The sequence below is a fragment of the Etheostoma spectabile genome, chromosome 4 (assembly GCF_008692095.1).
Source record: "Etheostoma spectabile isolate EspeVRDwgs_2016 chromosome 4, UIUC_Espe_1.0, whole genome shotgun sequence".
NCBI lineage: Eukaryota > Metazoa > Chordata > Actinopteri > Perciformes > Percidae > Etheostoma > Etheostoma spectabile.
Window position 1 is genome coordinate 14195109 of NC_045736.1, and position 17981 is coordinate 14213089.

The 17981-nt window shown below is 42.7% G+C and overlaps 1 protein-coding gene across 1 annotated transcript in view; it reads right to left on the minus strand.

The window, feature by feature from the left end:
- il17rd (interleukin 17 receptor D) overlaps positions 1 to 15095 on the minus strand; it is a 36074-nt gene extending 20979 nt beyond the window's left edge. Inside the window, exons 1-2 of the mRNA XM_032512991.1 lie at positions 14913 to 15095; positions 3510 to 3564 (exon numbers count right to left, since the gene is read on the minus strand). Coding sequence (XP_032368882.1) covers positions 3510 to 3564; positions 14913 to 15032 — 175 coding nt within the window. The 5' untranslated portion in view covers positions 15033 to 15095. The remainder of the gene's footprint in view (positions 1 to 3509; positions 3565 to 14912) is intronic.
- Positions 15096 to 17981: the final 2886 nt, after the last annotated feature.

Below are 17981 nucleotides of genomic sequence, written 5' to 3' on the forward strand. Positions count from 1 at the left end.
CAAAACTAATAGGAAATGAATAGTCAAAACAAAATACTTTGGGAAAATTTCAAAAAATAAAATCCCTTTGGAACCTTTTCCCCACACTCCCCTGTTTTTATCTCGTGAAGGAGAAGGGAGGGGAGGAGGAGGGGGGAGGAGGAGGGGGAGGGAGGAGGAGGGGAGGGAGCGCAGCCATGAACCGAGAGGGATGGAGAAAAAAGGGAAATTAGCGGTCAGAAAAAAAAGGGGGTGCGCCCCGGACACGACCCCTGCTCCGTTTTCCCCCTGCCATCCCTATTGACGGGAGGTTTGAGGTGAGGAAGAGGAGGGGAAAAGGGGGAGAGAGGAAGGAATTAAAAAGAAAAAAGAGAGGGGAGGAGGAAAGGGAGCATGGATCGACACGACCCCACGCCCCTTTCTCAAGGGGGGGGTCATTTCAGGGCTAAAAGGAAAGGGGGCCCACGGTGACGCCCCCTTTTCTCCACATAAGTTCTCATGGAAAAGGGGGGAAAGGGTTTGCAGTTTTGTGCCCTTTCCTCCTTTCCCCTTTTTTGTATCCGAGCTTCTTAAAAAGGACAAAGGAGAGGATGAAGGGAGGAGAAAAGGGAGGTGGGGGCCCAAAGGAAAAGACCACGTTGGAGGAGGAGGCAATTTCCATTTTCATTCCCTGCTTTTCCTCATGTTCTTATTCCGTTAAAGAAGAGGAAAAGATGAGGGGATTCTTTTCTCCATTTTTCTCGGGTTTTTTTGGCCCCGGGGACCGTTTTTAGTTCCGGTTTGCCTGGGTTTTTTGTATTTTTCAAAATTTTGTGGGGAAGAAAAAAAAAAAATCTGACGCAAAAAAAAAAGGGGGGTGTGGAAATTATAAAATGAAGCAGAGTAAAAGGTGTTACGATTAGGGGATTTTATAAGAGTTTATAAAACTGATTGCATAGTAAAACCCACAAGAGCCAATCTAAGAAAAAAAGGGAACATTTATTATTGATAGTTTGCATTGCCCAGTAAAAAATTTATTTTAATGCAAAAAAAAAAAAAATCTTTCATTGTTTGGGGGGTATGTTATTATGTTTTAGGGGGGGGTAAAGGGCAATTACTGTGGGGAGTACGTGCCCAAAATTAAATCCCTGAAAAGACCCCAAAAAAGCAATGTGGTTGTCTTGTAATAGTTTGGGTTTTCTACGCAAAACCCACACACAACCCCAAAAAACCACACAAAAAACAAACACAAACAATTCAGATTGTTTCAGAAGTGCAGTGTGGTTTAAAAAACAAACCCCAGAATTTCTACATAAATTCAAGAAGGTCTTTTTGCGTGTGTGTGGTGTGTGTGTGTGTGTGTGTGTGTGTGTGTTTGTGGTTTGCGCACACCTGATGTTGCGATGGTTTCAAAATGACAGGGGTGGGGATAATGGAGGGTGTTTAGAAAATGCAAAAGATACCCTTGAAATATATAAGTATTTGGTTTAAAAAAAACAAATGGCTTTTTCCCCCTTTGCCCTGGCCACTCCCCCTTCCCCTGAGGACCAGAGACAGAGAGCAGCTAAAATGTGAAATCCAGCAAATCAGCCCACAAAATGGCAAAGTAGCACACGGGGGACTGTCTCAGGCGTTTCTAAATCCCACACATGCAAAGAAATCAGCTACGACAACAGGAGACAAACGTAAGCAGGCACTTTCATTTCCGCCGCCAAAAACCCCTACTTCCCATTAACCTCTCTTTCTCTCTCTGTTTGTCTCGTCTTGTTCTCTTCTGATAGGTGCTGATTTGCTCTTAACAGGAGTTTGGGAGAACCCCGCCAAAAGTCTGAGGTAGTTGATTATTCACCCAGGGGTATTTTTGTGTTAGCCACATTTGAATACCCGTTCTGGGTAAATGTAGTGAAAAATGTCTTCCTGAGGAGAGAGCCTACCTGTAAGGGGAGAAGGGGTACACAGGGGGTTGCAAAAAAAATGGTCGGGGTCCTTTGTAAGTCATTTTTGGGGACGATTTGGTTTTGAAGAAATTACAACCCGTAAAGTGTGTGTGTGTGGTGGGGGGTGGTGTGTTGGTGTGGGTGTGGTGTGTGTTGTGGGTGTGTGGGTGGTGTGGGGAAAGGGCCATAGCAGCAAACTTGTTTGTGGTTTCAATTTATTTTGAAACATGAAAAAAATAAAATATCTCAAAACTTATGAAATTAAGATTGTGATTTTGTCAGCATTAGTGACCCCTGGAGGTCAAAGGCCCCCCGATTAATATTAACACAACATGCTGCAAGAGCAAGGTGAAGCGAGGGGAAAAGTTCCCCTCTCCTCCATGTCGTTTTTCCAAAAGCTGGAGGGTTTAGAGAAAAGGGGGGCAGGGGGTGACAACACAACACCACACACAACCCCACACACACCCACACACACCACACACACACACACACACACAAAACCCACACACCACACACACACAACCACACACACCCCCAAACACAGGTTTGAAGTGTTCCCCCTAGGGGACAGACAAAGGCAAGGGCAGGGACGGTAGGCTCAGGAACTGACTTTTTAAAATGAAAAGAACAAAGACGAAGAGGAGGAAGGGAGGGGGGTGGAGATGGGGGGGTGAAAGGGGGTTAGAGTTTACCCCGGGGAAAAAATCTGGGAAAATGATTTAAAGGGTTATCCTTGGTAATTTAAACTTTAAAGAGATTGTTGGGGATCTAAATGTTAATAAACAAGGCAAACTAACATCTATACGCTTTTTTTTTTAAAATGCATAGCTTTTCTACATTTGGCCTGGCCCTCCCCAATCTTAAAAATTTTTTTTTAAAAATCCGAAAAGGAAGAGATTTGTAAAAGTTCAGATGCACCTGGGGCTGCGTGTAATCTGGACGGGGAGAACCAGACTTTTTGGAAACCCATGATCCCTTATCAACCCCGTGTCCTTCACTGATTCGTCATCCCTCTATCACATGACCCTTGTCCAGAAGAAAACAATCAGCCTTGCCCACCGGTGGTTAATTCGACATAATGAATTAAGGCCGTTTCTGATCTTCTTGTCGATGCTAGCAGCGATTGTGCAGTTAAATTCTACATTTTATAATCTACTTCTACTGCCTACATGGGCAGAAGATGAGCTTTCATTCAAGTGATTGGCTCCAATTCCTGTGTCCAGCGGCATTATCAGCCTTACACTGTGTTTTTTTTTTTACCTTTATTTATTCAGCAAAGGGTTACTAAGAGCAAGTCTTCATTTTGCAGGAACGCCCTGATCCCACTCACACCTGGAATCTGCCCAGTACAAACACAGTCTGACCCGCTGGCCACTGAGCAGCTGCACCATGCCCAGTGTGTGTGTGAACGGTCTGTGATGTGTGTTTTCAGTTGGTCGGCATGGATGGAGATTAGTTCTGAAATGGTGCTAAAACACCTTGAGGTTCAGAGATCGCCTTTTTTTAAATGAAAATGTAGTAGTGTGGGTGTGGAGTAAAAGGGACTCCGACACCTGGGTATTCAAGATAAACCAAAGTCAATGTCCGAATTTACAGAGTTACAGATTAACTCACTGTCAGCTCTGGAAGATGACGGCCAACCCCCGACTTCCATCTGCACCGGACTGACCTAAGAGAGAGCAAACAAAGGGGGGGGGGGGGGGGGGGGGGGGGTTAGATTATTTAGGCCACTTAAAATATTTGGGAACAACGTGTGTTCGGTGTGTGGTGCTTACAATAAACATATCGAAAGGGAATAAACAATAGAGCAAAGTACTGCAACAGTCAATAACATAAATATAGAATAGAAAAATTACAATAAAAAAAGTAAGAAACCTGTTTTGAGAACAGCTGAAGCGGCTAACTGACGGCGTGTTTTTGGAGGCTTGTATCACGTGGATGCACCGAAGGTTTAGCTGTTATTACAACGCATTCCTCATGGGGTAGACAGAAACTACGCACTATAGCTTTAAGATTCAGAGTTTTATTTCAAATTGTTTAAAATCTGTTTAAGATTCTGTGAAGTTCTGCTTCCGCAGATTCCTTGTGGTCCAGGTGATAACTTCACAATGAAAAGACAAAGGAACGGAGGATCCAGAACACGCAACAACCTCTGTACTAAAACAACGCCGGTTGCTAACACTTCCGCTGCTCCGAACAAAGAAACTGCTGGAGCGGTTTGGTTCTACTGGATATCTGTCCAAGCTCCACCCGGCTCTATTTAACTATAAATGACAGCAGATACAGTGACGCACGATGAATGGTGAGATGATCCGAGGTGTGAACGTCCCTTGTGAGTTTTACTTTCTTTCTTTCTTCCCCAGAATCCCTTTCTGTGTGTCCTAAAGCAGAAGGCATGGCGTCTCATGAAGTGAGAATGTTTCAGCAGAGCAGTTTTACAGCGTTGACCCTGTTTTCATTTGCATGCCCCAAAACACACACACACAACACACACACCGGCGTTTTACAGAGGTGTCAGGCTGTGGTCACACACAACAACCACAGGCTACACCTGAAGCCAATCAGACAGACTCCCTAGTGCGTGTGTGTAGTGTGTGTGTGATAGAAAGTGTGCCATGGCTTATTAGCAGTCACTGTACCCCAACAACCCATCCACACCCACACCACACACACACACACAACCAACACACCACACACACCACACACACACACACCACACACACACACACCACACACACACAAAACACACACACACACAACACACACAATATACAGCCACTGAAGCCCCACACAGACAACACACCCAGACTTCAACAACACTAACACTGGATAACACCTACTGTAACCATCAGCAGCACTTTGAACAGGGGGATTACAAAAGCCTTTATGGCCCTTTCAAAAACAAATGTCCCTCAAAAAGAATGAGATACAAAAGGTGCTATTTTTGGCTTTCCAAAAAATATCAAAAGATATATATACACACACATTTATGATATTATATATAATATATATATATATATATATATATATATATATATATATATATATATGTCCAGATGTCCTGTTGGCAGCATAAATGGCTGAATGTGGAGGAGTCTGAGACATCCATTATCTGCAGAGGGGGAGGATCATAGAATCATTTATACAGAGAGATGAATAACCAAGTTAGCCTACAAAGTAGATAGGAATGTGCGTTTGGCTGCATTTGATTGGCTAGCATCTTGCTTGCCAGGTGACACCACATTGTATTGAGACTGGTTCCAGTTTATTGCGGACAACTTAAATTATAATTAGCTGAAGCGCTTTGTGTCTAGACTTGGAATGAAGTGGACTCAATCGAAGGAGGTTTGGCATTTTTTCAGGCAGTGCTGTTGTCTGTCTAACATTTACACTACTACGTTTTGGTTTAAAAACAAACATTTACACCTTGCGTCCACACTACTCCGGCGTTTCTGAGCGCCTAAAACTAAAACACTTTGGAAACACTGCTGCCTCCATTTTGGTTTGAAAACTACGGGGTTTGAAACGGAGACCTTTGGAAACGTGTTGTTTCCAAAGGTCTCCGTTTAAAAAAGTCTCCGAAAAGATTAACTGATGTGTTATCAGTCAGTCTTTTCGGTTAGGTAGCTTACAGACCTTTCAGTAACAGGTCAACTTCGTCACCAGACCAAGAAAATAAATCCCCGCTCTTACTTTATCGCCATTGTTGGTCTACGTGTTTTCGGTTTTTAAATAATACAGCCATGATTTACAACCCCAGAGTTAACATCAGACAGTCTGCTTCTGGTTTACACCAGCACGCACATGCCCAGTGTTGCCAAAGCATTGCCTTAGGGCGTCAGTGTACCACCACACACACACCACACACAACACACACACACACACACACACACACACACAACACACACACCACACACACACACACACACACACACACACACACACACACACACACACACACACACACACACACCCCACACACACACACACACACACACGTAGGTGTTATGGAGCTTGTGAAAGCTGTCCAGCAGTGGGTGGTCAGAGCTGCAGGGTTTCCGCCAGTGTATTTATTGCAAGCCCAGCAGACACAAGCTAAATTAAAGTGAAGAGAGTTAGCCCCGAAGCTAGCAACAACTTTGGCATAGGCTCACTTAAGATGGCCTGACCTTTAAGGTGGACCAGCCATTGTCATTTTACCGTGAAGTGGAAACACAGCAAGTGACAAGCCGCTCCATGTTTTGCTCCGCACCTTTTATGTCAGCATGCTAGGTACCGATGCCGTTAACCATCTCTAGTCTGTTGGCCTTCTAATACACAAGTATTAGTACTAACATACTTCCTGCTCATTTCACGCAACACAGTGGGACTGCACTGTGAAAAAATTTGTACCTAAATAATTAGATAATTCAGAATTAAGGCAATTTCTCTAACACCAGTGCTCTGCCGCTGACCCTGCCCATCGCCACAAGCCAAATCTTTATTCTACGCAACTGACAATCTTTCAAAGAGGCAGACAGAGAAAGAGACTTTTCTTGCTTCCTGTTGCCAGGTGTTTCTGACTAGTAATAATCATTACTCCCCCCACACACACACATTCACCCCCTGAGGCCTGAACAGACTGAGTCACATCAGTAAACAACTGAAGAAAAGATCATTTTTAAAGCAGTTCCTTACAAGACAAAGATCTGAAAAGCAGCTGTTGGACATCCAACACACGGTCAACAGACGCACTGAACGTTTGGGAAATGTTGTAGGTTCGACTCCTGAGTGTGGTTCCCTTTTTAGAATCACAATAAAGAACCAAAGTGGACTACAAATGAATACACGCGGGGAAAACTCAAACCCTGAAGAAAACCGAATTTCCCTCGGGAATCCCCACAGCCCACTAAATCAGTTCCTGTGGTAATCAGACAGCTAATTGCAGGCTCAGTAGCAGCACATCAACAGCAATTAATCAGATTGCTGGAGGAATGGAAAAAGGTTAAGGAGGAAAGGACACAAGAACAAAGGAAAGGAGGCTGGATAGAAGAAGGAATACAGAAAAGGAGGCTTCAGAAGGGGGAATGAAGGAGGAGAGGTAATCACAAACCCTGCAGAGAAGCAAGGAAGGAAGGAAGGAAGGAAGGAAGGAAGGAAGAAGAGATGGAGGAATCTGATTGAACAGGAACTCCTTAAATTACAGCTTTCAAGGTTCATGTAGCAGACTTCTCCTCTCCTTCATTTTGTTTGGAACGGCCAGACCATTTCCAGATGTGGAACAGGGAACACGGGACAAACTCACGAGCTGACCTTTAATCAACGTGCTGTTCATGGGGTACAAACAGAATGAAGATGTCTGGGGAACCAGAATCAGAGCTTGGTATTGGGCTTTGATACTTTTTCAGTAGCAACCAAAATAATAATAATGTATACTTTATTATGATATCCATAGTACACATCTGACCAGCAGTGTTGGAAAGTAAATTACTTAAGGACCGGAGACTTAGGACAGGGACATTTATACTCTTACACCCAAAAAAGAGGATCTGCCGATTTTCCGTGGGGTTGTGCGGCGGAGTGGTGGGAACGTCACTTAAATGGTCCATTTTATTTAACACACCAACGTAGCACAGGTAGACTTTATATTTCACAATGACCCACAGATTGTTTGTTAGAGCTCAACGTTTCCCACCGCATTTCACGGAGAAAGAGAGAAAGCAAAGAAACCGTGGGACTGTGCTTGGATGTTGAAGGAAACATTCTTTCAAAACAACTAAACTTAAAGGGTGGTAGTAGGTTTTTGTATTGATAAGATTCAGTGTTAGTGGAAAATTGGTAAAGAACAAGGTCAGCTTCATCCTAGTCTAAATCCACGATGTTACACTTCCGGGTTTGCTCCGGTGCGAAATTCCCCCCGGATGTCTGCAACCTGTGGTCTTTGGTCCAATCCCAAAATCCGGACGAACGGACATTGGTGCGCAATCTCGCAAAAACTCGTAAGGGCTTAGGGTTGTCCCAATGTCGAATTTCAAAGGGCGTGAGGGTTTGAGGTACACACTTACCGAGCCCTTTCCGTGAGTCTGCGTCGATGCAGACTTCACCAAAGGGAATTACCCACAGTTCAAAGCGTTGAGACGTTTACAGAGGAGACCATTGGGAAATACGGAAATTAAAAAAAAAGGTACACAACTGCACGACACCCGACCACGGAAAACGGAACGGTCCTGTTGTCCAGCTTGCAAAACAAGAGTTTGAAGAAATGTGGAATCAGCTGGCCGTCTCCTGGCCCTTGGCCGTGTGGAAAGCAACAAACTTAAAATGAAAATACCCAAACCGGCAATTGTCAGCGACATCTTTGTTATTGAACGTTATCATGGTAACATGGGATCTCGTGAAGTGCTGTCCCAATCCCATTTGTACCTATCTGAGCCCATGAGGCATCACAGACTCACTCACTCAGCTCCTCAGATCTCTGCAGGGTAAATCCAGATAGCTAGCTAGACTCCAGTCTGTCCAGTCTCAGTTTTCTGGTGTATGACTGAAACTGCTTTTAAACGTACACATGATTCCACCAAAACAAGTTCTTTACTTCCTCATTTTGCAGGGGCTCCGTCTGGTGCTTAGCACCGCCCAAGATGATTGTGATTGGTTTAAAGAAATGCCAATAAGCCAGAGCATGTTTTTCTCCCATCCCAGAATGCTCTGTTCTCTAGCCAGACCCTCCTCCGCAGTCCTGTGGAGGAAGGTCTGGCAATGCGAGACTAGTTTCGTCCCTGTGTAGCAAACAGATCTCTAAATCATCGGAGATACACACTAATGGAGAACCCAGATCCCGTTAGATGGACTGCTGACAGACTGCCGAAAAACCTGCTCAGCCAGTGAGCATGAAAACACATCAACCCAAAAGACAATGTGAGATTTCCAATTTACATACCAATTATTCAGAATGTGAATTTCTGATTATCTTCTGTCTAACAATCCTGGATCCAGATGTGATCAGATTTTCACTGTCGATTGATCACATCTGATCTGAGAAGCTCCAGAGGAGCGACAAGTCCAGAAATAAGCTGGACAACAATGCAAACTGTGTGTGTGTGTGTGTTCGGGGGCAGCCAACCAGAGATTTCCCACCACAGGAACAAAACCTGCAGCTTCCTCTTCCTGCATGACTGCTCCTCAATGATCCCCCCCCCCCCTCCCCACACACACACCCTTCTTCTACATCACAACTCCTATTTCCTCCTCACCCAGGAGGATCTACTCCTCTCCTGCTGTGATAGTTGTGCTTCAAAAGAATCTCACACACACACACACACACACACACACCACACACACACACACACAACACACACACACACACACACACACACACACACACACACACACACACACACACACACACACACACACACACACACACACACACACACACACACACACACACACACACACACACACACACACACACACACACACACACACACACACACACACACACACACACACACACACACGACTAGAACTAAACCTGACTTTCTTTCAAAAGACACAAACCAACTTCGGTCACCACCAGCAGCATGAACCAACTAGCTGGCTAGCTACCCTGGGCTAGCAGTGGGTCAGGACGCGTTCCATTTAAACAGGGAAGTTAAATTTGTTCAAGTGAACCGGAACGCCCCCTAAAGTCGGAAAGCAGGGAGCACCTTACCAACCCTGACCAAAGACGATTACAAAATCCAACATAGCTGCTCCGTGCATCAACAGTAGTGAAAGCTGTAGAAATATACTGTTCTTATTTTAGCACTTCTGTCTCAGTTGTGTCTCATTAGATTAGTCGTACACACGGTACTGTCCAACGTCCATCTGGGGACCTGTTGCTATGGTGTTTGAATGCACAAAATACAGCATAATGCGTTGTTATTAACTGGTATTTCTAAGAATGGCTAACCTGGCTAGAGCAACTTGAATGGCGTTTTGAGCTAACGTTAGCAATCAAACAATCACAGATAGCTAAAACGTTTTTCAAATTATTCCCATCTTCTGTTGTTGTTTGTAATGAGAAAAGTTTATCATTTCATGGATTTCACAAATAGTATATATTCAAATATTTGTTCTTATATTTTTATTTCTATTACTATTATTTCATATATATGTATGTATGTATGTATGTATGTATGTATGTATGTATGTATGTATATTGTATCCTAGCATTTCATTTATATTTACATTCTGTGCTGTGTGACTGATGTGAGTTTGCTGCTATAACACAATAATTTCCCTTTTTTTGGGATCAATATCTATCTATCTATCTATCTATAAGACGCCATGTGAATATGATAAACCTGGCCAACCTACAAACTATCCAGAGCCACTTTCCAAGAATCCTGTGGAGCAACAAATGTGGACAAAACATGGAGATAAAGACAGCACAAGGTTTCCCCTGCCTGTCTCCAAACCCTATTCATAAAAAACATCTGTCATCTCCTTAATCGGACATTCAGACGGTACCTGAAATTGTTTCTTTGTTTTTGTTAGTGAAAGACAAGACAAAAACAGAGCAAAAAAAAAAAAAAAATGTTGAGACTAAAACGATTTTTAAGCAAACTTTTTATCAATGAAGACAAATTTTTTGCAAGAGGTGAAGTTCCCGCATCGATCCTTCACCAGAAAACCAGAAAGCACACATGTTTTCTATCGGACGCCCACCCAGCCGTGACGCTCTGTAAGGCTCTCTGTTTCTCTCTGATGCCTAAAACACACCGAAGCCCTGGATGATGATGGAGTACGTGACACGGTTACAGCTTGGAAACATGCTTCGGAGATGATAGGAGGGTGAGAGAGAGAGAGAGAGAGAATGGAGGAGATGAAGAATCCAGAGAGAGGATGAAAGCTGGTGCGTCTTCCTCCTCTGAGACAGGCGTGATGGCTTCAGCAGATGGTTTAGCCAGGGAGCGTTTACATGGACCTAAATCATCTCTCATTCCTGCCTTCTGCAGGAACCAGACGTATGAAAATATCCAGTAAAAAGTTCCAGTTTCCCTCATTAGGTCTAGGGATTAAATGAATTCTAGTTTCATCACACCCCAAAACACCCAAAAATGAACATGTGCAGGACAAAGAGCAAGGAGTGAGAACAGCGACACTGCAAAGTTTTAAAAACAATAATATTGGTCACTTTTAACAGGAGGTGTAACTATGAAGCAGTATTAGATTGGATTATTTACTTATTTTCTTTTCTGTTATAGTGTCTTGCTGGAAAATGGGAATTTTGTGTGCAAAGTACAGTAATGTATATTTGGTTTCTGGGTACCTGGCGATATTTGTTGGGTATATGGACCCATTCTTGTTTGACACCTTTGTATTTTTTTAAAGTGAAGAGAGCGATGAAAATAATGTTTCTTTGTGAACTATCTTGTATAATCAAAATTCAATAAACACATTGTTTAAAAACAACAACATTCAGACTGAAAACAGTCCTGCATTAAAAAAACACCAAAGGACTACAGTTAATCGATCACAGATAAACTAGTCGGCTGTGTCTAAATATACTCGGGTTGGGCCCTTTTCAAACATGATGCCTACATGTAAAACAGCAGAGCATTTACGAGCCACACACACACACACACACACACACACACACACACACACACACACACACACACACACACACACACACACACACACACACACACACACACACACACACACACACACACAACACACCACACAACACACAACACACACACACACACACACACAGCTCCAATAACCTCACACCTGTAGAATAGCAGGTCCTCACACCCCCATCCAGCAGCCTTTGATGTGTGGTTTTCTGAAAAGAGAGGGGAAGCAGGAGAGAGGGGGGGAGGTGGCGGAGAGGGAGACAGTGTGTGTGTGGTGTGTTTTGTGTGTGTGTGTGTTTGGGGGTTGCAGGAAGGAATGTTTCAGCAGAGTAAACAGTGTGAAGCTTCCTGTAGAAAACACTTCAAAGCCAAAGAGAGGAAACCAGGACTCTCTCTCTCTTCTCTCTCTCTCTCTCTCTCTCTCTCTCTCTTCTTCCACACACACAGACAACACACACACAGACACACAGACAGACAGACACACACACACATCAAAGGCAGGTAGGAGTCATCTATCAACACATGAAAATTAAAACCTGTAGAGAGTACACACACACACAACACACACCACACACACACACACACACACACACACACACACACACACACACCACACACACACACACACACACACACACCACCACACACACACACCACACACACACACACACACACACACACACACACACACACACACACACACACACACACACACACACTTTCCACAATAACAACTTCAAAATTGCATCACTCCCTTTTTAAACATCTCAAAAATCAAAAATCGTCACATAACTTTCTCAAAGTTTTGTCTTTTACACGTTTCCTTCTAGAGCTGAAAACACTATTCGATTAATCCAATAGTTGATCAACAATTGTCAAACAGTCTGATTATTGATTAAATAATTTTTCCGGGCAACGTCTCACCGCCGGTCGGACCAGCTTCTAGTCTTGGGTAAACGTAAACTGTCAATTTCTTTAATCTGTGGCCCGACGGGTAAATTCCGTCTCAAGCCTAACTTTAGGAAAATGGATGTTATTGTTGAGATATGAACGCATCAATCAAGCATGTTGGAAGAATGAGATGCAAACACTTTGAAATAACAGTTTAAATAATTTGCCCTTGTTTGCTCAGCGCCGTTGAACTGTAGGCCCATGTACGTGACGCAGGCGTTTTCTACCCCGAAATTATTGTAAACAAACCATAGACAGTTAAAGAAATGGACCAACAGATCCCCTTGCTCTGGACGGAGACCAGTGAAGGATGTTAGAAGCTCTTTTCCGGTGATAGCTGAGCGTTACTGCGCAGCCTCCAACTGAGCTTGAAGACGTAGATGTGACGTGAGCAACCTGTCTGAAAGCTGTAAGTCTTCTGGTAGCTGTGCAAGAGAAATCTCAATCATTCCCAATCAGCAGAGACGGAGAGCGTAGGTTTATGTTAGGAGATAACATAGACACAGGCTAACTAACATGCTAGTTAACATTAACATAGACACAGGCTAATTACTGCTAACTAACATGCTAGTTAACATTAACATAGGCACAGGTTAATTACTGCTAACTAACATGCTAGTTAACATTAACATAGGCCCAGGCTAATTACTGCTATCTAACATGCTAGTAATTAAACCTAAACAGCTAATGTAAGTCCAAACTGTCTGCGAGCTTCTCCTGACAATACGGTGATTTGTTGACTATGCGACGGCCAGTCGCGGGGTTATGATGCAATCGTTAGCCTATTTTTAGAAAGACGTCTGCTATGGAGCCATAACGTAAGGTACAAGGTAATGGAGCCTTTTATACATTTTCGTGTTTCTTTAGAAATAAACAACAGACAAATAGAGTCTTTAAACGCTTCAGATGTAAAGTTCTTCGCTGTCAAAGTGGAGCCAAAATGAATGGCAGTCAATGGGATGCTAACGCCAGGTGAGTGCTTGGTAGCATCCAATTGGCGCCATGGGAGCTACGCTTCGAGGACGCTCGCTTACCTCCTAGAAACAAACACTGTGATAGGTACTATTAAAAAAAAGATTGTAGAAGCAGGAATACAGCAAGAAAACCTATAGAAAAGATCAATAAAGATCTTTATCATTACAAAAAAATGTATGCAATAATATAAAAAAATAATGGTTGTATGACGTAAGAGTAAAGAATATTATGACATAACGTTTTGAGGTATCTGAAGACATTTTGACAACAGTATTTATCTGTTTCTAAGCACAAAATCTGACTAAAAAACATAACTGGTGGCTTTTTCAAGTAGAAGCTATTCCACTATCATTTCTTCTTGAACCTTTGATTTTTTTGGTTCTGCTTAGGCTGCGAAAACAACCCTCCTTCATCAGAATTATGCACCTTTTTTTGTAGATTTTGTATGCACAATGTAACCAACAATAACCCAGATGCAGAAAAAAAAAATAGTTTAACCCTCATGTTGTCCTCAAGTCAAATTTGACCGTTTTTTAGTTTTTTTTTTAAATCACAAAAAATGGGCGTTTGAAACAAGCTGAATATGTCAACATTAGAAATATCAAATAACTTTGGAAAAAAACTCAAAAAAAGCCACCACAACATTGAAAAAGTGGCAAAAAAATGTCAGAAAAAGTGATAACTTGTTTTCATGGTTGACAGGAAGACAACACAAGGGTTAAAAGCGCTGTTTCAAAGGGAGCAAACGGCCAATTACCATTTTCTTTTAAGGAGTTTGGTGTAAAGCAGAGGACGGCACATCTACCTCTCCACAGACAGGACACATCTTATTACAGTTTATCCAAAAGCCAAAAATCACATACACATGAGCTTTGGGTGTTTTACAATTCAGCATAGGTCAGGTACTCAATACAAAACGTATTTTGTAAAGTTTCACACTCACACGCCATCTTTATGGGAGACAGAGCCCAGTAAGACTATACAATTGAGATTGTATTGTGTTGTCGCCCATTGGATGTTTGAAGTCCTCTGTGGTGATTACACGTGTGCCGATTTCAGTAGGACATCGGACTTATTGAGAAAACGTTTAAATTCCGTTTAAAGAAATCTGCAGGTTTACAGTAGAGCGAGATATCCTTAAATTCGCATTGCGTACATTGGAGTTTGGTTTCTTACGTTACGTTAAAAAAAAAAAAAAAGCTGCTGCCTGAGCTACGGTGCCGAGAGACAGGTAAGAGAGGTAGCGTGACTGCCGCAACCTGACTTAAAAACACTGCGGACTTACGACTGTTTATACAAAATGGTTTCTTCAGACTCAAGTACATTTGATCTACTAGTTCACCAATGCAAAATGCGTAGTCTACATCCACAGAAGATGTGACAGAAAACTTTTTAAGGACACTTGAGACGACGCAGCAGCAGCAGCTTTAACAAATGCTCCAATGTCGATAAAACAACACGGTGAAGGTGTAATTGTGGGGTTTACCTTAGAACCGCATCGCTCCTGGTTCGCTCTTCTGCTGCCGGAGGTCGTAGATCCACAAGAGGAGCATAAAACCAGAAAGAGACCGGAGAGAGAGATGAAGAAACTCCGAGGAGCCGCCATTCCTCCCTCGCGTCTGAACAACTCTGAGAGAGCCAGGAGAGGAGAGGAGGAGAAGGAGGCGTGTGTGTGTGTGTGTGTGTGTGTGTGTGTGTGTGTGCGTGTGTGCGTGCGTGCGTGCATGCGTTTGTGTGTGTGTGTGTGTGTGTGTTTTCACTGTTCACTGTCTTTGTGAGGACCAGCTGGTTTTTTAACCGTGAAGGTGAGACTATTTTATCCGGTCCTCACTTTTTCTAAAGACCTGACTGAGGGTTTGACCTGCAGTGGTGGAAAGTACCTGTAGGCTGCTTTTACTCAAGTGTTGTACGTGTAAGTTAATTTTAAAGTTTCTTGTAGGCTCCTTAACTTGAGTGTTTCCATTTTTTGCTGCTTTACACTTTAACTCCGCTACAGAGAGAAATATTGTAGGCAAGGCTACGTTTTACTCAACTAAGTTTATTTGACTATATTAGTTACTTTCAAAATATAATCAACAGATACATTGTGATATATTATTATAGTTTAAGCTTCCCAGCAGTATATAAAGTAATTAAAATTGCTCCACAGTCAGCAGCTACAACATTAAAGTAATGCATGCTTTAATGCATCACTAGGGATAATAGGGTTATGATTAATTAATTAGGGTAATCAGGACAATTAGGGTTCATAAAGCGGGATTACCAGTTCCTTTTAAGTTAATCAACAGTGGTGGGAAAGTAACCAACATAAATACAAGATAAAGATAACAATCCTTTTTAAGCTAATGTATAGTTGTTCTCCACGGCATTTCATAGCGAAATACTCCACACCTTTAATATGAAAACGTGTGAAATATGTCAGTTTTAATATCAAAGATTTGCGTTATTCTAAGGTGTCAGTTGTCAGACAAAAACAACAAAGAAGCAAATGTTTATTTTTCTTGTTTTTTATTGCAGCACATTTGAATAAACACTGGAATGACACTGAATTAGGATTTTCTTTTTTTACTTTGTTACTCTAAAACACTAAATACATAAAATTTACTTTACTATTATGATCATTTCTCTTCATCCTTTTGTCTCAGGACTACACTTCAATGTGTTTCAGGTATTATATATATACATATACTATACATATACATATACACATATATATATATTATACATATACATACATATTATATATATATATATATATATATATATATATAAATAGCCTAGGTACTATCAGAATCAGAAATACTTTATTGACCCCCGAAGGGAAACTCTGTGTTGTAGTTGCACAAATATTATAAATAGAGTAGAAATACAAGAAATAAAGAAATATAAGGAATTGGTACGGTATTTACATAAAGGAATGTTATTATACATTATTTACATAATTAACATAATTAAGGATTTGGAATGGTGAAAAGTTAAATAATAATAATAATAATAATAATTGTAGTATTTAAAATTTGCACACATGTCAGGCCAGTGTTATTGCAAGAAAGTTGCAGCACGATGTGACTTCACCTATTGGTTTGTACCAGAGAAGCACTCTTGCCAGCGTCACACACACACACACACACACACACACACACACACACACACACACACACACACACACACACACACACACACACACACAAACACACACACACACACCCTCTTGTGGCAAAACTTCGTAAGACCGCTTCCCTAACTCTTCTCTAACTGCGCTTCCTTTTCCTGCATGGAGACACACACACTTAACATTTACTAACACCCGACATGTTGCCATGGTAAAACAGTGTGTAAGTTGTTTTCATTCATCAACGGGTGAGGGTAGAAATTGATTGATTTATGGCAGTGGAAAAAGTTTATGACCTATAACTGATAGATTTCAAGATACTGGATTTGTACTTTGATGGTGCAACCTGTACCCGGGACTGTTTGTTATTGTTTTTTTCAGTATAACTGTTTTTTGTTTCCATTTATATATGATTGTACCAACAAAACATTTGGTTATATGCACAAAAAAAAACAAAAAAAGTAAAAAAAATGAATAAATTGTAGAGTGTAGTGTCTCACTCAAAGTGCTCTTTACACAACAACACCAACAATCACAAATATAATACAAGATGCAGGTAAACATAGTCTCGCATTGCATTTCCGGGATTGTTCAGGTGCCGCTGGAAATTCCTCCGGATGTCCCTCATCTCGGCCGATGTCCCTCATTCGGCGGATGTCCCTCATCTCGGCCGATGTCCCTCATCTCGGCCGATGTCCCTCATTTCGGCCGATGTCCCTCATCTCGGCTGGATGTCCCTCATCTCAGCCGATGTCCCTCATCTCGGCCGGATGTCCCTCATTTCAGCCGAATGTCCCTCATCTCGGCCGATGTCCCTCATCTCGGCCGGATGTCCCTCATTTCAGCCGAATGTCCCTCATCTCGGCCGATGTCCCTCATCTCGGCCGGATGTCCCTCATCTCAGCCGATGTCCCTCATCTCGGCCGGATGTCCCTCATCTCGCCGATGTCCCTCATCTCGGCCGATGTCCCTCATTTCAGCCGAATGTCCCTCATCTCGGCCGATGTCCCTCATCTCGGCCGGATGTCCCTCATTTCAGCCGAATGTCCCTCATCTCGGCCGGATGTCCCTCATCTCGGCCGGATGTCCCTCATTTCGGCCGATGTCCCTCATCTCGGCCGGATGTCCCTCATCTCGGCCGATGTCCCTCATCTCGGCCGATGTCCCTCATTTCGGTCGGATGTCCCTCATCTCGGCCGATGTCCTTCCTCTCGGCCGGATGTCCCTCATCTCGGCCGATGTCCCTCATTTCAGCCGGATGTCCCTCATCTCGGCCGATGTCCCTCATCTCGGCCGGATGTCCCTCACCTTCTGCTTTCTTCGTGTTGAGATGTTAAACTCCGGTAGATTTACGAGGACTGTGGTTAGCTGCTCCTCAGATCTCTGCCGGCCATCGGGCAACCCTTTTTGTTAAACCCTGGAAAAACTACTTTTAATACTTAT